This window comes from Adiantum capillus-veneris, chromosome 17 (genome assembly GCF_014529385.1).
Source record: "Adiantum capillus-veneris isolate H3 chromosome 17, ASM1452938v2, whole genome shotgun sequence".
NCBI classification, from domain to species: domain Eukaryota; kingdom Viridiplantae; phylum Streptophyta; class Polypodiopsida; order Polypodiales; family Pteridaceae; genus Adiantum; species Adiantum capillus-veneris.
Window position 1 is genome coordinate 59370686 of NC_140947.1, and position 23018 is coordinate 59393703.

Genomic DNA, 23018 nt, shown 5'->3' on the forward strand with positions numbered 1-23018 from the left:
CACCCCCGATCCCATTATACACCAGGGTTTTTTTCTTTTATTCTGTACCAGTTTGGATTGTTTCGTCTTTTCCAATAGTTGGAGGACATACACACTCGTATACTTGATTTGTCTCATAGGTTGACTTCGGCCTCATATAGACGTTAAAAATATTTCTTTCTTTCTCTCTTTATTCAAGTTCAGTGCCATCCGGATAGAGCTTGATGAAAGTTTTTTTCACTGCCTGCTGCTGACTTGTTTTGGTCTTATAGGCCACATTGGCCCTTGAGAGACATTAAGATACTCTTTCTTTCCTTCTATCTACTAGACAAAAAAAGGAACATTTTTCATATAGAAGGAACAAGTTAGAGAGAACTCATGTTGTGTGATAACTGATCTTGTGTCACGTTGATCATATAGGCATGGTAGCTTGACTTGAATTCACCACGTGCTGTCACTTGCGTCAGAATATGAGCATTCCGTTGAAGTAAAACAGCCTGATCAATGAAATGCATAGCATTATCAGTTAAGACTGATCACCTTCACACGTACCTTAAAACAAAGTCCATCTTTGAGCGCACTTGTGGTAATGCTCCACCCGTCATTTTAAGTTGGCATAGATGCGGCATGGTATTCAGTCAAACCAGCTTTCAAAGCTTATCTTCTCTGCTTCATTAAAAGACTAGGTCTTGTGAAGATAAGAAAAGCCTTTTTGGACCATGGAATTAAAGGACTAAAATAAGAGATCTTGGGCAACATGATTGCTCATGCCGCTTTAAAACAAACATGAAAAGGTCAAGCTTGAGATTTGCGGTTCACAAACTTTTATATTAAATGTGTCCGGAAATATTTGTAATACTTGTGATGAAGGGACAAAAGATTCAATTTGGTAACCTAAGTGATGGAAGAGATTACCTCTATGCACAACTTCCCCTTCCCATCCATACATATGCAACTATTCTCTCATATTTCATATGCAACCGGGATGCTCTAGCAAACAAGGACCGCACATCCATTGCGTTTGAACATTCCACTTCTCAGCCTTGGGGAACACTAAAGAGTGATCTGCAAGTGCTTGACAACCATTTTGTCCTGAAGGCAAAGAGAATACAGCTAATTAACTTAAATATTTTTCATATTGATATGCAAAACAGATGCTCTAACGAAGGACTACACCCATTATATTATGCTTGTTAGACATTCAACAATGTTAGTGCTTGATGAAATAATTCCTGCCCCAAACTCCAATCACTTCTTGATTTGCAGCCAAATGCAAAAGCATAGATAGTAGGATGTGTGGGATTAGTAATTAACAATGGACTCGATGGAGTAAGCAAGAGAGACTTGGTTGCACCTCCATTCATCATGACAAGTGAAAGAATTTGTGCTAGATGTATGGATTAAAATTATGCCTTATAAACAAGGTTTCTAAATCTTTCATTTGGTTTAGAGCTTGATGGTTTGCAACTTGTCGCCTTTCAGGCTACTGAGAACAGTTTCATTCAGATGTGGAAACTCGAAGATGAGTTTGATAATAGCTGGCTCCCAGGCTTCGGCCGGAAAGTGAGAAATTTCTGTTTGTGATCGTTAAAGCAGGTTATTAACTTGTAGGCAGTGTTGAAATTTTTCTTTTCCTTTCATGACAGGTTCCCTTTGTTAAAGAGGGTGCGTGCAATATTGACACCCTAATGTGTAACTACAATGGGACCAAAGTAAGCTTCTTGGCAAAAATCGAAGGAGATAGCGTTGAGTCTGTATTGTACATCTATGATGCAAATTTTGACAAGTTTTCTCAACACGATTTCAGGTAGTATGAATATAAAGGGAGGTCATTAAAGAGTTCTTGTAGCCTTCAATTTAATCACTGTTAAAATTCTGTATTTTACTTACATATGTAACACACCTCAAACGCTAGGCTCGAGGGGAAATTACTTGTGAGTCTCGTTTGGGATAGTGAAGAGTTCCATCAACTTGCTTGTGGATTGACTCCGGTAAGTTTGTTCCCTGTAAGACTGAGACACATGCACTGATTGAACATCTTCATAAAGGAATCAATTGCTTTTAATAGCTTCCTTATTTTGGTGTGTTTTTTTCTTAGCTGGAGACGCATGAGACAAATACCATCACAGAGATTGTCACATATTTTGTGGACTCTGATTTGCGGCTAATCAAGCAGGACAAGGTAGTTTGCACCGAACAGTCAATTTATGCATGTAACAGATGTTGGTTGATGTTTCTGGTAGGGTAGAAGTATTTGGGGTACAGCTTATGCTCTTTGATTGATGCTTAAACAATTTCCACGTTTACTTTGATTCTGCAATTTATTTTTAATGCTGAAGTGATGCAGTAGGCTTCCGTAGGAAGGATCTGGCACCGTAGTGATAGGTTTTTTAATCCAATTGTGTATTTGATGTCGAGGCTTTGTATGCCAATGTGCCTGCTCTAGCAATATTCAAGCTCATTATCCCTCGTGATTTGGTGGAGCAGACGTCTGTAATAGAGAAACCTGTACAAAATGCTTGCTGTGTGATGTGGGTAACCTTTGAGCAATATGCTTGAAGTCTCATATTGAAATGACAACAATCATCAGAACTGGATTAGACTAGATAGACTCAAAGCTATACCAGACTAGAGGTGACCACAAAGCAAGTAAGCAATTCAGTTGCTGCCAGCCATTTCAAGGCCTCTTGATAATCTGAGTGTCTAGGCGGGTTGTCTGAGGTGAACTCGATGGCAAGAGATCTCTGATGGAAGTTGGGTCTATTCTATGGAACAGGGGCAAAAGGCAAATTTGTCACTGCAGGGCATGGAGTCAAGGTGCAACAACTCATGGAGAGGCGCTCATTGATTGTTCCTTTGAAGACTTTTTCTGCAGAAGGAACCAGACTGATAGCTTTACGAGTTGGGGAGTACTAGTTTTAAACTCCAAGCATTGAAGATGTTTAATTGCATTCACAAAGGCTCCTACCCACTTCAGAGGTTCATAAGGATTGTGTAGACTTGGTGAAGAAGCTGCCTTGGATCGGGGACATGTTGAGGCTTTGCTGTGGGTGGATGCAGAATCAGAGAGACAGAGGCCAAGAGCAGCCCTTGTGCTCGGAATAAAACACCTTGGGTTTCTTATATACCTATGTAATCTTGATGGGAGACGACACGGGTGGAGGGTGCTGGTTGAGACGCTGCAGCACTAACACAGATCATATTGATGGGGGGGTAAAGTCTCCATCTGGTAATTGGCTGGACGTTGATGGTCTCATCTGGGGGCAATCACAGATGGTAGTCTTTAGAGTGAAACCACTAAGGGATTTTATGACATGCAAATGGGTAGAAAAGTCCCGTCCCAAAGCCTCATAGCAAGAGTTGCAAGAGTCTCTGAGGCAATTACGCATTGGGCACTAAAGCTACATCGGGCTCTATGGGAGGAATAGACCCACCCGACAAGACAAGACAAGACTAAGTCTTTTAAAATGAAGTCTTGGCACAGGTCGAGAGGGAACTCAAAGAGATTAGAGCACAACAGGACCTTTTTTTAAAGAAAAATCCTTCCATTAGTTAAAAAACTGCCCAATGGGCGACAATCTGCCCTTGCTAGAGAGGGCTACATCAACATGTGGGGAGGCTTTCCCAATGACAAACAAGATATGTAAAAGGCTAAATCAGGAGATGAGAGGAGAAACAACCACACTGGTGGACGGTATTGCCATCTAGGCGCGCCATGGACCATGGTGAAGAAGGGTCCTGGATGCCACAGTCGCATGAAGGCCTCACGGTGCTCCCGCATGTAGTCGGAGCTGCCCTGGATTCTCTCAGACTGGTCCCTGAGTGTATGGACCCCAGCTCCAACTAGATATCGTGAACTGTCTCCGTTGGTGTAACGGGTCGAGACTCGAAGATGCGAAAGCAGCGGGCTCGCCAGATGAACCACAGTGCCGCAGATGAGCTCCCAACACCACTCTCTATCACTGCTCTACTTGTGAGGGACGAGCCTGTGGCGGGCAGGAGTGTAGGCCGGCCCCCCTGGATCACTATATCCTGCTGATTGAAGCCATCTCAAAAGGAAGCGCTGGGCTCGTGAGTGTGGACTAGACTGCAGCACCGCACCCCAAGTGTACAAAATGGTTGTAGAAAGCGCAGGCATCAACCGAAGTATCCGCAGCCAAACCTGCTCTGCCATGGGGCAGCCCACAGATAGTGACACCGAGTCTCATGTGGGTGGTCACAAGCCGCACATGCTGCCGAAAAGCCGCTGTGCACTACCGAGCTCCCAACTGCAGTAGCTCGATGTGCAACTAACTATTGGAACATGGTGACTCCTCAGTTGTCTCTATCCCACAAACACTCCCAAAACCTTGCCAAGAAGTCAAACCTAAGACCCTCTTCCTGCCAATGAATTTCTGCAGCAGTGACCCAGCTGAGCTCTGTAGTGGAAGAAGGGGGTCCCCGAGTGATCGGATGAAGTGAAAGGATTCCGCCAAAACCACTCCCCCGGGTCCCCACTGCATTCGTACCTAAGGGTAGCTCTCCCAAGCCCAGAGCTGCCAGTGTCCCGACTCAAGATCACCTAGATCGGGGTTTATGACACATCCTCCCACTGATGCCCACTACTCTAATCCGCTGAAAGCAGCACTCGGCCAGCGCTATGGAGGTGGCCCTCCCTCTGTACCTCGAAGAAACTGTAGGATTTTGTGACTCAGTGTAAAAGGGAACGGGCGGAATGGCCCCTTGCTGCATCGAAACGGCGTTCCAGCCGGTGTCAAAACGGTGCCGGGAACGTTTTAACGTTCCGGAACCGGAAGGTAACAGTGGAACGGGCAGCCGGAACGGGCTGAACGGGCAACCGGAACGGGGGGGGGGGGGGCAAATTTTGAAAAAATAGCCATTTTCAGAAATTTGAAGTTGAAAGGCACTCTCACCCTCTCTCTCAAGCTTGAAGCCACAAGCTCTCAAGCTCCATCCCTCCATCGGAGTCCATTCCTTTCTCAAGGCTATGGCCTCAAGCTCCATCCCCCTCTCCCTCTCTCAAGCTCCATCCCTCTCTCTCAAGCTCCGTCCGCAACCACTAACATGCACAAGCGACATGTTGAAACATACCTAACCATGATTCTAAGTGTGCAACTAGATGTTAGAAGCTTGGCTTATAGTTGTTTACTAACTTATAGGCTGTTTTGAGGCCGATTTTAGCGTTTTTTTAGTGTACCGTTCCGGCATTCCCGTTCCGGTGTCCCCCTCCCCGTTTCGGTACCGTTCCAAAGCCCCTCGTTTCCGTTCCAAGTAACTATGTTGTGACTGTACAAGCCGTGACTGAGATGAGAACCTCCAATCACGTGAAGGTCCCCATCCAGTAAGGAGCTGTCGACTCCAAAGGGGTGTGCCACTACCGGTATAGCCTCTATAATGTCTTGACACATACTTTGTGGCCCCCTTTGGAGCTGTCGGCTCCAAAGGTGTGTGCTCTGCATCTATAATGTCCTGTCACATGCTCTCTGCCCCCCTCAAGCACGTAGTTGAATGTCGTAGGAACCCACTCCTTTGGAGGAACAATGGGGCGGCCTTTAGGGTGAGGAGCCTGGCCCTGCGGACGGCGCCCCAAACCTGGTGCCATCTCTCTTGAGTCTGGTCATCTTTCGCTGCTGAGGTTGGGTCTCTGGGGGTCTCCGAAGCCCTTGTTGGGGGGACCTCGGAACTCATTGAAGGGCCCGCCTTAGGGACCTGGGGCTGTGGAGCTGGGCGAGCTCTCCTGCGTGGACAGGCCCTCGCAAGATGGCCCATCTGCTTGCAAATGAAGCAGTGGTTCTGGAGGCCCCAATACTCCACACCCTGTCTGATCCAACCACCGTTCACGTGAGGTAGGATAACCACCTTCGGGAGTGTGTGTTTCCCGATCAAGGATCCGCATAGTGGGTAACCCTGCGGCCTTGGTCACAACTGAAGTTGAAGTGCGTGGGGTCTCCACTCCCGCCTCGGTCTTGGAAAGCAAATTGAGATGGGAGGATCTGCCTCGTCCTCAAGCACATGTGTGGTCGGGTCGAAACCGTGGTGCCACTGTTTTACTTTGGTTGCTATCTCTGGAGACTCAAGCTCTATCTAGTAGTAGCTTCTCCCGAGAATTTGCACATCGATGATCTTGCCAACTTCGGTGAGGAGTCGGGCTTGGAGCAAGTCGCGAATCTCGCCTCTGTTGGGCCGTGTGCCAACAATCTTGCAAATGACCGAGGTGGCTTGAAGTCGTTCCACCTTGGCCATCAAGCTCGGTCGCTCTTTGGTGAAAGAGCAAGTCGAAAGGTCGGCTCTGCGGTGTTGGACGTAGGGCTTTTGTGGAGTCCCTCTAGAATGGAGCAGGGGCTGCCATTCTGTGCCTGATGCTTTGGAGAAGAAGGCGAAGATGTTGATGCAAAGAACCTGTGTGCTGAGGGCAGCCCACAAGCTTTGTACGCCGAAACAGAAGCGTGGGACGGTGTTGGAGGAAAAGGGCCTGAGGAATGGGGAAAATAAATTTGAAGGGGGGTGGGGGGGGGGGGGGGTAATAGGTAAAGAATTCCCAGGACTTTTCTTTGTGATTTACCCTCTTAAGATTAAAGAAATACCGAAAGGGGCGCCAATTTTGGGGCCTATAGGTTGTCGGCGTCTGCTCGGAGCACTCTAGCTTCCGAGCCGTGTGTGTGCTTTAAGTGATAATTCCCGTTACCCCTAATGAGAGGTTCTCCTAAACTGATTTAAACTTTGAGTTCTCACTTTGAGAACTATTATATATTAATTTATCTTGTGAGTTTATCAATGGAAACCCCTCTTATGGCAACCGGTAACCTTTTTTGGTTGTCTAGTGATAGACAATTACCGTGGCATTTCAGTGCCTGAAATACATAAACCAAGGATCCTATACTACCTGGTTGAGCATTCCAATTTTCCCTCTTATGTAGTTGTTGTCCATCCTATCATAGGCAGCCTACATGAAGCGCATGCCTTGGAAGCAAGACTAGGTCATGGTGATGATTGCTTATGGTGGGTTGTCCTTGAGCTTTGCTTGTGTGTCATGATTGGCGATGTTTGCGATGCCACCTGCAGGTTGCAAAGCATTGTTTTTCTAGGGCACACTTGCTTTGGTGTCTCGTTTGCTAATTGATATCTAGGGCAGGTTTTCATGCTAAATTTGTCACGACTCACTTGGGGTGCCGTGACTTGGCTTTGCAGATTTGGGTGTCCATCTTACTTTGGAGGTGGGAGGGTATGGATCTTATTTTCTTGCTTGCCTCATCAAGGCACTTTTTGTGGTACCCTTGCAATACGATATGGTTTTGTTCCCTCAATGACTTCCTAGTCATGAGATCATGCAAGGTAGGATATGTACAATGTACGGAGCGTTCATACCATACGGAACGTAACGTACATGGATTCGTAAATTCCAACAACCATTAGGGAAGGTCTTATAGAGTAAACCTAATAGACTTGTATATAAAGGAGACTATGATTTGACTTTTGTGTAATAACTTTACATCAAGACTTGGCTTGTAATTTGTCACTTGTAAGGTGCTATTTGCGATCATTGGATATATCATTTTTTAATGGATTTTGTCATTTTTATGAGATTATGATTTATGTCTGGTGTCATATGAGGTACTTTTCACTGCGCATGATTGATTATAGCGTTCACTGTTTTCCGTAGTTCAAAATGATGGTATAGAGTTTCGTCTGGACATCCATTGTGTAATCTAAAGTTGATATTGTGCTGATTCTTTCCATCTGTTGTGGTGCGTACGCCCTATCAACTACCACATTTTTGTGCTAATTTTTCCGATTTAACACTTCTTTTAGTGCTAGGATTCATTATGGCTGAGTCTGCCCTTGATCTCCAGAGTCATGACAGAAACTCAGCACACTGAACATTGTGTTGATGTATGCTCACGTGTGTGCGCCCGTGTGGTGTGTTTTGTGTTTGGGATCATATGTTAGTACCTAGTTCTACACCCACTGGTGGCCACTGATGACATTAGTGGGGTGGTATTTAGTCAATACTATGCATGATGGAGCTGACGGTTATACTGTCTTGTGGGTGACTACCATGAGTCTATACCTTGCACTTTCCTTTTAAGGGTGAATCTGGGCTTATCCTGGATTCATCTAGGTATATATAGATTTTAAGAAGAGCGAGGAAGCGAGAAAGGGAGATGTTATGGTGATCATGGATGTCAAACTTTTGTCTTGTGGCAGGTTGAAATCAGCTCTCAGAAAACAGGTCTCATAGCTAAACGTGAACCATATGTATTCCTTTATGAGGGGCTTTGCAATGATGAGTCAAGCTCACCTGTAATAAAGAAAATGCCAATGGGGATCCTGACAGGCATGGTAGTGATATAAGGGCCTTGCTATTCTTTCAGTAAGCAAAGCACAAGTGTTTCCAGTCGTAACAATTACCACAAAATTGGTGTCAGGAAAAGCTGGATGGCAAAGTTCGGCAGGATGTTGTAAATTTTAGTTATTATGTCTTAATGGGGCATGATGTTGATGCATTCAAGGTCCTAGAATCCATAAAGGATGAGAGAATATTGAAGAAAATTGTCAGGTACTGCATGAAGCACCACCTACACAAGTTTGCCACACAATGCTTTGTGAACATGGGCCGTGCATATGCTGTCTCAGCAATAGACACTATGAAAGATCAGGTGATAAGGCTTTTCAAAAGTACAGTTAAAAATGAAGCAGCTCTTCTGTTGTTCATCAAACTTTTTTCGCTTGTCCTTTATGAGATATTCAGTTGAGTGACCAAAACAAGGGGACAACTGCTGCAGCTATGGCTATTCAGCTAGGGTGTGTAGCAGATGCAGAACAAGAATATATAGAGTGCAAACGCTTTGATCTCCTCATTGACCTTTACCAGGTATGTTGCATGTATTTGCACGGCTAAAATCTTTAGCATGGCCGTTCTCAGCAGAGTTGGAGTTTCTTGTATTTTGTCGGAGCATGACACTATGCACATGTAAGAAGAAGTTAACAGATAACCCAATTATGTCAAATTTAGAATAAAGATGCCAGGCCAATGATGTTAAGGTTTGAATAATGTCAAATTTAGAATAAAGATGTCAGTAGATAATCCAATGATGTTAAGGTTAGGATAAAGGTGTTACTAGGGGGATACGAGCTCGTTGCTGCCTGTGCTCCCTTCTCCCGCACGCTTTCCCCTTCCCCCCTGCTTATGCGCTGTAGCCTAGCTCGTTTCTCGCCCTCTTCGTTTCCATCGGCTCTGACTCGCCATCGCCTTCCTCGTCCCCGACTTCAGAGCAGTAGACACAGATGGAGGCTCATGCTCTGTCCTAGAGGGACTCTGACGAAGCCCCCTCACCCAACCTTGCAGAGCCTACCATCCGACGTGCTCTATCATTGACGGAGCAAGCGAGCCTTGCAACAGAGGTGGAGCGCCTTCAAGCCACCTCCGTCATTTGCAAGATTATCGGCACCCGACCTTGCAGTAGAGGTGAGGTGCGCAACCTCCCCCAGGTCCACCTTCTTTCATAGGTGGGAAAGATCATCAACATTCAGCTCCTTGGGCGTGGTTACTATCATATTGAGTTCGAGACTCCCGAGATGGTTGCCAATGTCATTTCGAAGAGTTTGCTTGCCATCAAAGCAATCAGGGATCACTTTCGACAGTGGTGCCATGGTCTCTACCCAACTTCCTATGTTCTTGTCAAGGAAGCAGACTTGTCCATTTTGGTTTGCTTCCCCAGCCTGAGAAGAGAGTACCTCGGACCTCCTGCTTCTGTCCAGGATTGGTTCTGAGATTGGGATTGTCTTGGAGATGCCGCTCACGACAGCTTCAGTCACTGCCAAGGCTGCAGGTATACCTACTATTCACGTTCTCTACTATTCGTGTTTTGGTTCGGGATACCCACTCTCTTCTGAAGGTAGTTCTTCTGCCGAGGGTGAGTGGCGGCTGGCTCCGACAGAGCGTGGAGTATTCGGGTCTCTCGAAACAGTCCTTCATTTGCAGACAAATGGGCCATCTTGCGAAGGTCTATCCTCGTAGAAGACGTCAATCCGCGACAAAGGCTTAGCCTCCCAAGACTGGACCGACATAGCAGACAGAGACTTAGGGTGCACCGGCTCGAGTTGTCACTTTTTTAGAGGTGGATGGCTAGCCAGCTGATGGTTGGCAGTAGGTACATAGCCACCGCCGCCAGGGATGGGCTTGGCACACCGCCCCTTGGTGGCCGACCCATGACAGGTCAGTAGCATTGGGGCCCTACAGGGAATGGTTTTGACCCTCTACAACAGAATGCTCCTGAGGAGCTTCCTGTTCCCCCCCCCCCCCCCCCCCCCCCCCCCCCCCCAATTCCGTGCTGGCCCCGCAGTGACCAGTCTCCTCTCCTGGACCTTCCCACACTACACCACCGGCTTGGGGGATAGGACACTCCTCAACTACTTGGAGATCTCTTGGCAATGCTTTCGCTACAAGCCAGCTGGCTCGAGAGGGATTGCCCTGCCTGAGGACGCCACTTTTGGTGCATACTTCTACTTTTGCAATAGTCCTGCGTGGATTGATCAGTTTTGACATTCACAGATGATAGGACTTCTTTGATTACTATTTCACGCAGTTTATTGGTGACCCATCCCCTGACCTCGAAGCAACATGTTTCAGAGTACATGTTCTCTTTTTGGCAGCCCGAGGCATGGAGGCCTTGGATCCAGCGGTTGGTTTTTCCTTTCCATTGTGTGGCAAGGATCACACTGAGTGGATGTTGCATACATTACTCGATTGGCTCCAGGTTCAGGCTCTTGAGTTCTTGCACCACATGGGAGACCTGGGAGTGACAAACTTGCTACAGACACTTTGACCGTTAGCCAAGTTTAGTGTGACGTCGCGTGATGGAGCTAGTTGTAGACACATTGTGATATAATTTTTTGCAGATGCCCAGAGTGCCCCTTGCTATGTATTTGTACATGAGGATTCCTCGACAAAGGACGTAGCCTTATAGAATGCATGCTCTTCTTTGGCATGGGTTGGACAGTCACTTTAGACACGGCTATCTCGAGGTTGCTCGGATGCAGATTACTCCCCATCCAAGCTGGCCTCGAGGCTGGAAGGTTGGGAGGTTGTCTACGGTGGCAACATCGGTTTTCTCTCACTGACCCCATGAGGGTTGCCTCATGGAATGTGCAGGGACTAGGTGGACACTAATTTCTACGCCAGAAGGCCGCTTGCGATAGGAGCTTTAGAGATGCCTTGTGGGTGGCATGATAGCATTCTTATGCTGCAAGAGAACCGCCTTTGTGAGAGCCGTATTTGGCGTTGTGGAAAGATTTTGTGTGGCTGATATGAGACATTTTGGTTAACCGCTTTTGGGCCTGGTGGCATCAGGGTGATTTATGTATATGACTATTGCGGACTCACTGCAGTAGGCCATTGTTGGCAGAGGTATTCTTGTGCCACGCTGGGCATAATGGGTCACCATGCAGGCTCAAGGTCGCCTTGTGGGCTTCGTGAATATTTATGCGCCCAACCATGCCAGTGCACGGGCTGAGTTTTTTTTTTCCCGAGAAAAAGATCCTTCTATTAGTTTATGAAACTGCCCATAGGGCTACAACCACCTCTACTAGAGAGGGCTACAAACTCGGAAGGGGAGACTCTCCCAATGAAAAAACAGCATATGTACAATGAGGTTAAATCAAGAGATGGGAGGAGGAAAAAGCCACACAGGTGGACGGTAGTGCCAGCTGAGCTCACCTCTGACCATGGTGAAGAAAGGCGCAGGGCCAGAGTTGAAGGAACTCCTCTCTGCGCTCCTTCATGCGGTCGGAGCTGCCTTGAAGTCTCTTGAACTGTCCCTTGAGAGTATGGATCAGCTCCAGCCAAAAATCTCGAACAATCTCCGCTGTTGGCACAAGGCAAGCCTCGAAGATGCAGAAGCAACGGGCCTGCCAGATGAACCAGAGTGTCAGGCCACAGACAAGCTCCCAATACCCCTCTCTCTCACTACACCACTCCTGTGGGGTAAGCTCTGTATAGCAGGCTGGAGTGTAGGCCGACCCCCGTGTATCACTATCATCCTGCTGGTGGAGGATAGCTCAAACTGTAGTGCAAGGCCTCTGAGAGTGGACCAAGCAGCTGCCCCCTAAGTTTACTGCCGTGTAGTGGAAAGAACTGGCATCAGCCAAAGGACCCGAAGCCAAACCTGCTGTGCCATAGGGAAATGCCATAGACAGTGACGTTGACTCTCCAAGGGATGGTCACAAGCTGCACATGGTGCCGGGAGACCGGCGTCCCACAACCTCGCCCAAAAAGCTGACAAGAACTCAGTTGTGAGACCCTCCTCTTGCCAATGAGGTGGTGTAGCAGGACGACTCTCTCCGTGCTGCCAGTATGTGACGTCCTAGTCGAACAGTGTACTGAAAGAAAGGGACTCCTGGATGGTCGGCTGAGGAGAAAGGGTCCCTCCAAAACCACTCTCCAAGATCCCACTGCACATGTGCCAGTGGACAGCACTCCGAAGCCCACAGCCTCCAGTGGCTAGTCTCAAGAGTTGCGGGGTCGTGATCTATGACACAAGTCCTCCCACAGATGCCCACAACTCGGATCCTTTGAAAACAGCACTCTGCAACCTGTGGGGCCTCTATTGAAACTCGATGTAAACGACCCTCACACTGTAGCTTGAAAAACATGGAGGGTACAGTCTTTGAGCAAGCCCGAACTACGATGAGGAGCTCCAGTCGCGTGAAGGCCCATCTGGGCGCTGCTGACTTGAGAGGTGTGAGCCACTCAGCAGGTATTGCCTCTGTGTGATGTCCTGACACATACTCTGCACCCCTCTCATGCCCTGTAGATGGATGCTCTGAAGCTCCTCTGACAAGCCTGAGAATTGTGACCAATCACCTAAAGTGCGTGCTGGACCCTCTGCCATGGGACCGCAAGCAATATGAGGCCTACTATCAACGAAGTGGCCTCTCTGAGTGCTAACCATGGGGTTCCAAACAAGGGGCTGTCTCAGGCGCTCCTTTGCACAAGTAGGCTGAACCTGCTCGAGGCCTCTCCGTAGCTGCTCCCAGAAGTGGAGCAGACTCATAGCAAAACGGTCCTCCAGTCTCCTGCTCAGGCCAACTCTGGGCATCTCTGTGAAAATCCATCTGATGGAAGGTCCCAAGGGCCTCCAGCCTAAGGCACTCTAGCTCTAAGCCGCTGAAGCAAAAACTCTTCCCAGGGCTCCTCCCCTAGAAGCAAACCTCTGACAACAAACTTCCGAAGAAGGGCTCTGCTCTGCTGTGCTGGGTCTATGATCCCCAACCCCCCCCCTGAGAACAAGGTAGAGTGATGACCTGCCAGGCCACTTTGGCCCGGGCTATCTGACTGTCACGCTTTGACCAAAGGAAATTCTTGATGAGCCTCTCTACGTGGCTGATGCAGGAACTCAAAAAGATCCAACAAGATGTAATGTACCACATAGTAGCCAAGAACACCTGGTTGGCCACTGCAACTTTGCCTGCCAGAAAGAGTCGTGCTGAGCTCCAATGTAGCAGCTTCCTACTAAAGGACAGGAGGAGGGGAGCAATTTGCTGCTCAAGAGACAAGTCCAAGCCAACCTAACAGCCCAAGTATTGAACTGTAGTCCTTGGGGGGATCCATCTGAAACCCTCACCTGGCAGCCAATCAGGCGTAGGAGTAGTGCCAACCAAGAAAGCCACTGTCTTTCTCCAGTTGATCAGAGCGCCTGATGCAAAACAAAAGGTCTTAAGAGCCTGCTCACACCTGTGCAAGTTGGCCTCTTGGCCCTCCAAGTACAAATCTGAGTCGTCTGCAAACTCAGTATCCAGTAGCTCGTCGACCCGAATAGGGAGCGCTAAGCCACGTAAGCCAACCTGCTGTGAAACCAAAAATCTGCTCATCGCCTCAGCATAAAACAAAAAAAGGAAGGGGCAAAAGGGCAGCCCTGACTGATTGAATGTGTGAGCATGAAACTGTCTCCTCTACCACCTGCCAAAAGCACCTGACTATGTACCCTTCTGTAAAGAGCTGACACACCTCTGATCCAGGCATCTTAGAAGCGCATCTTGCGTAGAGTGCCCTCTGAAAAGTCCCAGTCAACTCTATCCTAGGCCTTCTCAAAATCAAGAAGAAGTATCACCAAATTCTGACCATGGAGGCGCACGAGGACAGATGCCTCCCAAAAAGTAAAGATGTTGTCAAGGATACTGCGCTCCTTGACAAAACCTGTCTGAGTCCATGTATAATGCTCTCTAGAAGTGGCTGCATCCTCAAACTCAGAGCCTTGGCAAGAATTTGTAGGCTGAGTTGATGTCACATGCACATGGCTCTGTGTGCCACGTGGACATACTTCATCGACTTCCAGAGCCAGTTTTCCCCTTCTTCCTATATAGGGATGTCTAGAATCCTAGGAGGATTAGTATCGGCAATTTTGTGAGCCTATTCGCAGGACCTGCATGTCTGAACAAGTCCATTAGATTAGGTTTTCCAGTTTGGAACCCTCTTCCATAAATGGTTTGTATACACGTTTTGATAGATGTTATTACACTACGGTGGGCATCTGGCATGACGAGCATGTAGTTCTAGGTTAGAGGAATCCGACGTGCCAGACCGCTCGTTGATCGGATTCCTAGGTGGGCAGATGTGCGACAATCTCACCAAGTTTGGACCAATTTTTAATAAATCATTTTATGATTTATTTGTTGGAAATCTTGGTGGACAGTTGCCCTACCTAGGCCTTAATAATTACTCAAGGCCCATTCCCCACCTATAAAGGGAACCATCTCCCAGCACGTGGAGCAAGGAGGAGGAAGCGCCCAGTTCAGCCAGCGTTTTAGCAAAGGACAGCCAGCGTTTTCTCAGCAGAAGCATCCAGCGTTTTTGAAGAATTCAGCCAGCAGCCAGCGTTTCCAGAATTCAGCCCCATTGCGGTAGTTCTCAGCCATACCCGCCAGCGTTTTGGTTTCCAGCCCAAGCGTTGCAACAACAACAGATCAGCCCTGCGTTTTACAGTTTTCAGCCCATCCCTCGCTGGGTGTGCAAGAGATCCGTAGCGGTTCCCATTGACGGATGCGGTCCGGTACTTCGGCAACAAATTGATCTCTCCTCTCTGCAATTCCCTCGCCGAAATTGAGTGCTCCATCGCTGTCCATCATTGACCTCGTCGAGATTTGCGTTTTCAGCCCATCATACTTCTCACATCGGGAGTGCAAATGAGCCCGTGGTGGTCATCCACAATTCCCACATCGAGAAGGATCCAAGGTGCATCAAATCAGCCCCGGAGGTGCCTCTTCCTAAGGAGTTACCGCGGTGATTTGTCATCGTCAAGTTAGTAGAGTTTGCATTGTGTATACATTCCATTTACGCAATATAAAGCAAATACCACATCGGTAACGGTGTGGGGGGCCCTTGAGAGGGTTGGTTGGGACCCCATCGGGTGTCGTTCTCTTCTTCTCTCTCTTTCTCTCTCCCTCGGGCCTCTACACATCTCTATTGCTTTCTCTCAGCCCCTCTCTTCAAGGGAACATAAAAGGAACATTCATTGAAGAACAAAGCATTCACTATCGCAAGGAAAGAAGGAAAGGATTTTGTGGAAGTGTAAAACTAGATCTTCACCATTTCAATTCCGCTGCACTTGACAGTTGAGGATGGTGATGGGCCGCCACTGTCAAATCTCATCCAAGGAGCCACGTTCCTTGGGAATGAGGTAAATCAGGCCCTCACTCATGCTGTCAGGCATCTCTCTTGTGTGTAGGATGTGCTGAAAAGCGCTGCAGAGATCTGAGCGAAGCAAGTCCCAGCTCTCTAAGAAAAAGCTGGGAGTCAAACCATCCTCACCTAGACAACTACCATGGGGAAGTGCTCTAAGGGCCGCATGGAGCTCCTCTAGCTTAAGAGGCAGCTCAAGCCTCTGGCGCATCTCCTCAGTCACAAGACAAGGCATCTGTGCTCAAACCTGCTCTCTGCATGCATCTTGACGTTGTGATTGAGGCTCTGCTGACAATAGCTCACGGTAAAAGTGAGTAGCAACTGCATGCATGTCCTCTGGCTCTGAAGCAACTGACCCGTCAGGCCTCCTCAACTCGTTGACACTGGCGTGCGCATGTCGGGATCCCACTGTTTCGAAGAAAGCCCTTCTCACTCTGTCACCCACCTGGGTCCACTGAGATGCCTGTCGATGGAAAGCAAACTCATGCCTGGCGAGCCTGCTGCAACTGCTCCTCCAACCAGGGACTGTTTGGATGCAACTCCTGCATCCTCTGCAAGGAAGCAACGCCGCGTCGGAGACGTTGCTTCTCCTCTCTCACTGCAGCAAGGGGGCCGTAGACTCCTAAAGAAAGAGCCGATTAAGCTGAGTAAGTCCAAAGGCCACTCTGTCAGCAGGAGAAACCTCCATGTCTGAGCCCTTTTCCCAAAGAGCCAAAGAGTCCTGCATGTCTGAGCCCTTTGTCCAAAGAGCCACCACTCGCTCTCTGAGCGCACAGGAAGACCCTCTTAGAGATGTGTAGCATCGTGCTCCCCCTCCTCTGTCTACCGGTTACTGTGAGGATCATAGGTGCATGGTGTGAAAAAGAAGTCCCAACCAGAATGCAAACTGTCCCACCCAAGTCACAGAAGTGGTCACTAGTGTAAAGGCGATCTATCCGAGATAGATTCACTCCTCCCACTTTGCGGTCCGAACGAGGGAAGGCCAGGCTGTCTGGGGCCCTCACAAAGCTAGAATGCTGCCACACATCTGAAACCCGCAGTCATACATAACCTCTCCCAAGCTACCTCCAATCCTGTCAGAGGGGTCCTCCAACATGTTGAAGTCACTTCCAATGTATCATTGCTCTGCTTGCGGCAGAGACTCTACAATGTGAGACCAAAATTCTGCACATGCACTCGCCACATTGGGCGCATAGATGTTCAGGAAGCCCAAGAGGCAACCTTGAACCTGCATAGTAATCCACTGATCCCTGCCAAGTACAATAGTCCCTTTGTCCACAACGGCCTGCTGCCAAGAGTTCGCAATGGTCATACATACCCCTCCCTCGATACCCCGAGGTTCAAATGCAGCTGACCAGAATGTCTCATACCGCCCACGCAAAAGTTGACCACATCGTCTAATGCGGCTCTCACACAGATGATGCTCGTGTAGCATAAGAAGGTCAATTTCTCCTCCCACAAGGCATCGTTGAAGCTCCTGAAGTAGTCGGCCCCTCAGGGGCTGAAACTGGGGCCCACCTAATCCCTGCATGTTCCATGAGAGGATCCTCATGGAGAGCGAGAGAGAACTGATGTCACGTGACACATCCAACCCTATGTGTCCGTGGACAAGCTACAGCATGACCAGGGTTCAATTCCGTCAAGTCAGTCTAGAATAGGAAGTGATCTGGCACTTTTGTGAGTTTGTTCGTAGACCGTGCATGACCAGTCACTTAGATTAGATGCATATCCTCCGGTTGCACACAACATGATCATAAGCATTCCCATCAGAATCCATCAGGGGATTTTTCCAGTGCATTAAACCCATCTCTATTTTTGACATTTTTCACTTATTTATTAAGTGACTTTTGTTGGGAACTAGGTAGGGCAATTTTGCTAAGATAATATATAAGCAACCCAAGGCTAGCACTATCTGGTAGAAGAAGGAGAGCATCAGGCACTCAAGTGTAGCAGGCCTCTGGAGACCCTTCTCAGCAAGACGATCCCCCCCCCCCTCAACCTGGCGTTTTGGAGCCGCCTCAGCCAGTGTTTTTGCTCAGAAAATTCAGCCCTACCTGGCGATTCCTCTCAGCGTTTTCAGTCAAGAATTGCAGCAACAAGAGGCTCTCTCAGTAGCGTTTTTGGGTCCCCTTATTGTCTAGCGATTTCAGCCAATTCCTTCAGCGTTTTTCAGCAGTTGTCTAGCGTTTTTCAGCAAGGCTATTTCAGCCAGCAGATGCACAAGGTAGCAATGCTCTCAAGCAACCCCAAGGCACCTACAAACAGCCAAAATCAGCCTTTTGTTTTCAGCCAAAGTCAGCGTTTTCAGGCAGAATTTTCAGCAGACAACTTTTCAAGAAAGACAGTAGCAGATCAGTCAGTCATCTTCGACCCCTTTGCAGACCCATCGAGCATTCAGTTTTCAGCCATAGTATCATCACCGTCGGCCTTGACATAGCCCATTAGACTCGCCTTAGTTAGCTTCCACATTCATTTGTACGAGATTGTGCAATCAATAGTAAACCACCCTCCCCATCGAGAGTGGGGCCTTCGGAGGAGGGTTGAACAACGTCTCTGGTGTCGTATTCTCTTCTCTCTCTACCTCTCAGTCTCATGCACTTCCATTCATAGTGTCCATTCACTTTGTTTGTGTCCATTGCACTCTTTTCATTAAAGAACGAAAGGCTCTACCTTCCCTAAAGTACAAGGAACCTTGAGCACAGTTCAGACTCATCTTGAGCAAAGTTCATCATTAATTCCACTGCACCTAACATTGGTATCAGAGCTTTGGCAGTGTTCTGTATCACTCAAGGAAAGAACTACAAGAACCACTAAGTTTGCCCTTCTTTCTTGGGTTTCCTGTCACTCTTCAAAAACCCCATTAGGAATCGACACACCCAAGAGGACTTGTCTAGCCTCCCCTTGTGCCTCTTTTCACTCATTGAGAGCGGACCATGCACTTAGCGGCCGGCCAATCGACGTGAGGTGGGAAAAAGCAACCTTGGTGTTAGCGCAAGGCCGCCAAGGAGTGCGCCCGCGGAAAAGAGTAGAACTCGAGTGAAGAGAAGATCCTTCTCTAACACAAATTGCAAGCGAAAGAAGAACTTAAAGACCCTCAAGAATCTCAAGACCCTCAAGAACCCAAGACCCACAAGAACCCAAGTTCCTCGAGAACTTAAGAACCAAGATCACAGTGTATGGTCATCACTCGAAGCGGAATGGATACTTCGCATGGAGGTGGTGAGCATGGGAGTGGCGAAGAAGAGTTTTCCCCACCAGGAGGTTTTCCCGACCCTCCCCCTTCCCCGTCTACGCCACGGATTGTACCAAATCTTATGGAGGCTTTGGTCAAGACAATGTTGGACATGATGGCACAACAAGAAGCGAATCGTTTGGCGGCCGAGGAAAGACAAGCAGAGCGTGTGACACAGAGTGAACGATGCATGCAAGAGTTGGTCCGACATGCTCTCAAACTCGAAGTCCAAGCTAGCCAAAGATGTTGGTGGTTCCTCAAGTGGCGCAAGCCGAGATTCGGACTCTAACAATCCAGTCACAGAGAAGTTTACTTTCAGTAAGTATGATGGTAAGATGGATGCTACGGTTATTCATTCTTGGTGGCATCAATTTAATGCCTATTTTGCGACAACTAAGAAGATAGGAAATAGCAAGGTTTTGACGGCAGCTATGTACCTTGCCGGTGATGCCATCAATTGGTACCACGCATGGCAAGAGGCACAGTTAGCCGCGCACCTAGAGGAAGCCGACGAATTCATGCCCCTTTCCTTCAGTTGGGTTGATTTCCAAGACAAGCTCAAGGCGCGGTTTATGCCACCTTAGTACCTCGCAGGATTGAAGGACGATTGGCGCGGTCTCAAGCAAAATGGTATGCCAGTTATATCTTTCTCTAATCGTGTTTTGCAGCTCGACACTCAATTATGCAAATTGGATGCGGGAGCGGAGCGCAAGGAGGCATTCCTTTATGGATTGGACGAGTATATTAAGTATGATGTGGAGGTGCTCGATCCAATCAATCTCAACAAGGCGGTAGCGATTGCTCTCGCACAAGAGATGAAGCACAACAAGGGAAAGCCCAAGGAAAACAAGACTTCGACATGTACATCTCAGACTTCTCAAAACCTTAGAACGGTAAGAACGGTAACTCTTCTAACCAATCTTCCAATAGTCTCTGAGAAAAGAACTCTCAAAATGAACCTAAGGGTAAGGCTACCACAATTGCTAAACCTAAGCTCACTCCATATGAAAAGGTAGCACAAGGAATTCTAGGAGGATACATCACGTCAGAAGAGCAAAGCACTTATTCTAAGGAAGGTCGTTGTTTTCATTGCCACATTAAGGGTCACATAAAAAGAGTATGTCCTAAGCTTGACTCTAATGAATCTAAAGAATCCATAGAACCCACTTCCTCTGTCAATTCAATAAATGACAACTCGAGTGTGCCCCAAGTTTCTCATGATCCTCCCATTGATGAGTCTCTCATTAAATGTTATGGTCATATGACGGGGCAACGTTTTGTCATATTGTTTGACCCACGCAATATGCATGATGTGATTAGTCCCTCTCTTGTTGAGAGAGCCCGCCTAGAGGTTAGTCAGAAATCTCCTATTGAGGTCTCTGGCTTCGCTTTCGGTATGGAGTCTCTCATCACACGAGGGAGTGCTTTGATGTGTTGTTTACAGTTCAACAAGCTGCTTTCCGAAGAAAATTTTTAGTCTCTCCTCTTTTAGGATGTGATATGATTTTGGGCATTCGATGGTTTCGTGAGCATAACCCTCTCATTGATTGGGCGGAAAATAGGTTCACTTTCAATGTCAAAATTGACTCTCCCATTGTCATTCGTGGAGAGCAAGTTGTTAATTCTTCATCTCTCATTTCTAATGTGCAGGTGAAGATTGAACGGATTCAGGAGAAGGAGACTCTCTTGGTCTCGTCTTCTCCAAAGCATATACACAGATTTGCATGATGATAAGCATGCTAAATTGAATGATCATTATACGCATGATGATTTGGATGACAATGCCATGCATGATGATTTGCATGATCAAGATGTGATTTCTCACAAGCATGATGATTTGCATGATGATCAAGATGTGTTTTTGCATGATGACTTGTATGATCAAGACGTGATAGTTCACAAGGATGATGGTTTAGTTGATGCTTTTTCTAGCGAAGCTAACCTCGTTGCAGATTTGATCAATCACGAAGAATCGATCTTGGCTTTTGAGTCGAGATCCACAGCAAACCCCCAGGCAGATTCGATCAAACACGACGAACCGATCTTGGCTCTCGAGCCTAGGTCAGAAAGACACGATTCGATCTCATTGTTTGCCTGTGTGTGGTGAATGGTTTGGCACTCCGTCTATTTGTTCCTCTACATTGCATGCACAGTCTTTTAGGAAGACAATATTTTTCCCAGGCACTTTACATGGAATAGGTATGTTCATGTTTTTGTGTTGGAGTGGTTTCAGGAATTTCAGCCATGGAGATTCTTGAAGAAGAAAGAAGCATGAGACGAAGTTGAAGCGTCGAAGGAGCCACAGAAGCCTTTGTGTCGCTTTCGGCATGGCCCAAAGAAGCAAGCGTTGCAAACCTTTATGAAGCTCAAGTATTGCATGACCCACACATCAGAGTGGGCCGGCGAAGAGTCCTTTCGAGGATTCCGGATGTTATTGGCAATCTCCCTCGACGCCATACAGTTCGGTACCAGTACCTCACTTTGGAAAGGAGGGGATGTCACGTGACACATCCATACCTATGTGTCCGTGGACAAGCTGCAGCATGACCAGGGTTCAGTTCCGTCAAGTCAGTCTAGAATAGGAAGTGATCTGACACTTTTGTGAGTCTATTCGCAGACCGTGCATGACCAGTCACTTAGATTAGATGCATATCCTCCGGTTGCACACAGCATGATCATAAGCATTCCCATCAGAATCCATCAGGGGAATTTTCCAATGCAAACCCATTTTTCCTATTTTTGACATTTTTCACTTATTTATTAAGTGACTTTTGTTGGGAACTAGGTAGGGAAATTTTGCTAAGATAATATATAAGCAACCCAAGGCTAGCACTATCTGGCAGAAGAAGGAGAGCATCAGGCACTCAAGTGCAGCAGGCCTCTGGAGACCCTTCTTAGCAAGACAATTCCCCCCCCTCAACCTGGCGTTTTGGAGCAGCCTCAGCCAGCGTTTTTGCTCAGCAAATTCAGCCCTACCTGGCGATTCCCCTCAGCGTTTTTAGTCAGGAACTGCAGCAACAAGAGGCTCTCTTAGTAGCGTTTTTGGGTCCCCTTACTGTCTAGCGATTTCAGCCAGTTCCTTCAGCGTTTTGCAGCAGTTGTCTAGTGTTTTTCAGCAAGGCTATTTTAGCCAGCAGATGCACAAGGTAGCAGTGTTCTCAAGCAACCCCAAGGCGCCTACAAACAGCCAAAATCAGCGTTTTGTTTTCAGCCAAAGTCAGCGTTTTTGGTTCAGCCAAAGCCAGCGTTTTCAAACAAAATTTTTAGCAGACAGCTTAGCAAGAAAGACGGTAGCAGATCAGTCAGTCATCTTCTATCCCTTTGCAGACCCATCGAGCATTCAGTTTTCAGCTATAGTATCATCACCGTCGGCCTTGACATAGCCCATTAGACTCGCATCAGTTAGCTTCCAGATTCATTTGTACCAGATTGTGCAATCAATAGTAGACCACTCTCACCATCGAGAGTGGGGCCTTCGGAGGAGGGTTTTACAACGTCTCTAGTGTCGTATTCTCTTCTCTCTCTATCTCCTAGTCTCATGCACTTCCATTCACAGTGTCCATTCACTTCGTTTGTGTCCATTGCACTCTTTCATTAAAGAACGGAAGGCTCTACCTTCCCTAAAGTACAAGGAACCTTGAGCACAATTCGGAGCACTCATCTTGAGCAAAGTTCATTAGTAATCCCACTGCACCTAACAACTGATGTTGCAACAGCAGTTAAACGTGATTTCTGTGAGGCTCGCTTGGATGGGGAATAATCCGTATCCGAGCGTCCCCTAGTTAGGCGTGACTGCAAAGAGTGCCTAGCCCAAGCCCAAGAAGAATGAGCCGTGCGTAGGCAACGTCCTCTGTCTAGGAGTCCTCATGTATGTGTACATAGCATGGGGGGCTTTGCGTGTCAGCGAAGAAGTGAACCGCAATGTGTCTGCATCCTGCCGAATCTGGAGGTGTCACTGAAAACTTGGCCAACGGCCACAGAGTCTGAACCAAGACTGTAACCCCTTGGTCTCCCATGTTATAAGAGAACTTGAGAGCGTGTGTGTACAACCACTCTAACACTGAGTCTAGAGTCCACTCATATTGATCCCTGCCGCATAGGGGAAAAGAGAAGCCAGCTGCTAAGTTGAAG

The 23018-nt window shown here is 47.6% G+C and overlaps 1 protein-coding gene across 6 annotated transcripts in view; it reads left to right on the forward strand.

Moving 5' to 3' along the window:
• Positions 1-23018, forward strand: part of LOC147437327 (uncharacterized) — a 209745-nt gene that overhangs the window by 39144 nt on the left and 147583 nt on the right. For 5 of the 6 annotated variants that reach the window (XM_086486880.1, XM_086486881.1, XM_086486883.1 and 2 more), the window contains 8 exons: positions 1462-1542; positions 1626-1786; positions 1895-1970; positions 2078-2161; positions 7168-7311; positions 8185-8319; positions 8406-8636; positions 8729-8851. In XM_086486880.1, the coding sequence (XP_086343006.1) occupies positions 1462-1542; positions 1626-1786; positions 1895-1970; positions 2078-2161; positions 7168-7311; positions 8185-8319; positions 8406-8636; positions 8729-8851 (1035 nt within the window). The remainder of the gene's footprint in view (positions 1-1461; positions 1543-1625; positions 1787-1894; positions 1971-2077; positions 2162-7167; positions 7312-8184; positions 8320-8405; positions 8637-8728; positions 8852-23018) is intronic. The other variant, XM_086486882.1, reaches the window with a different exon arrangement.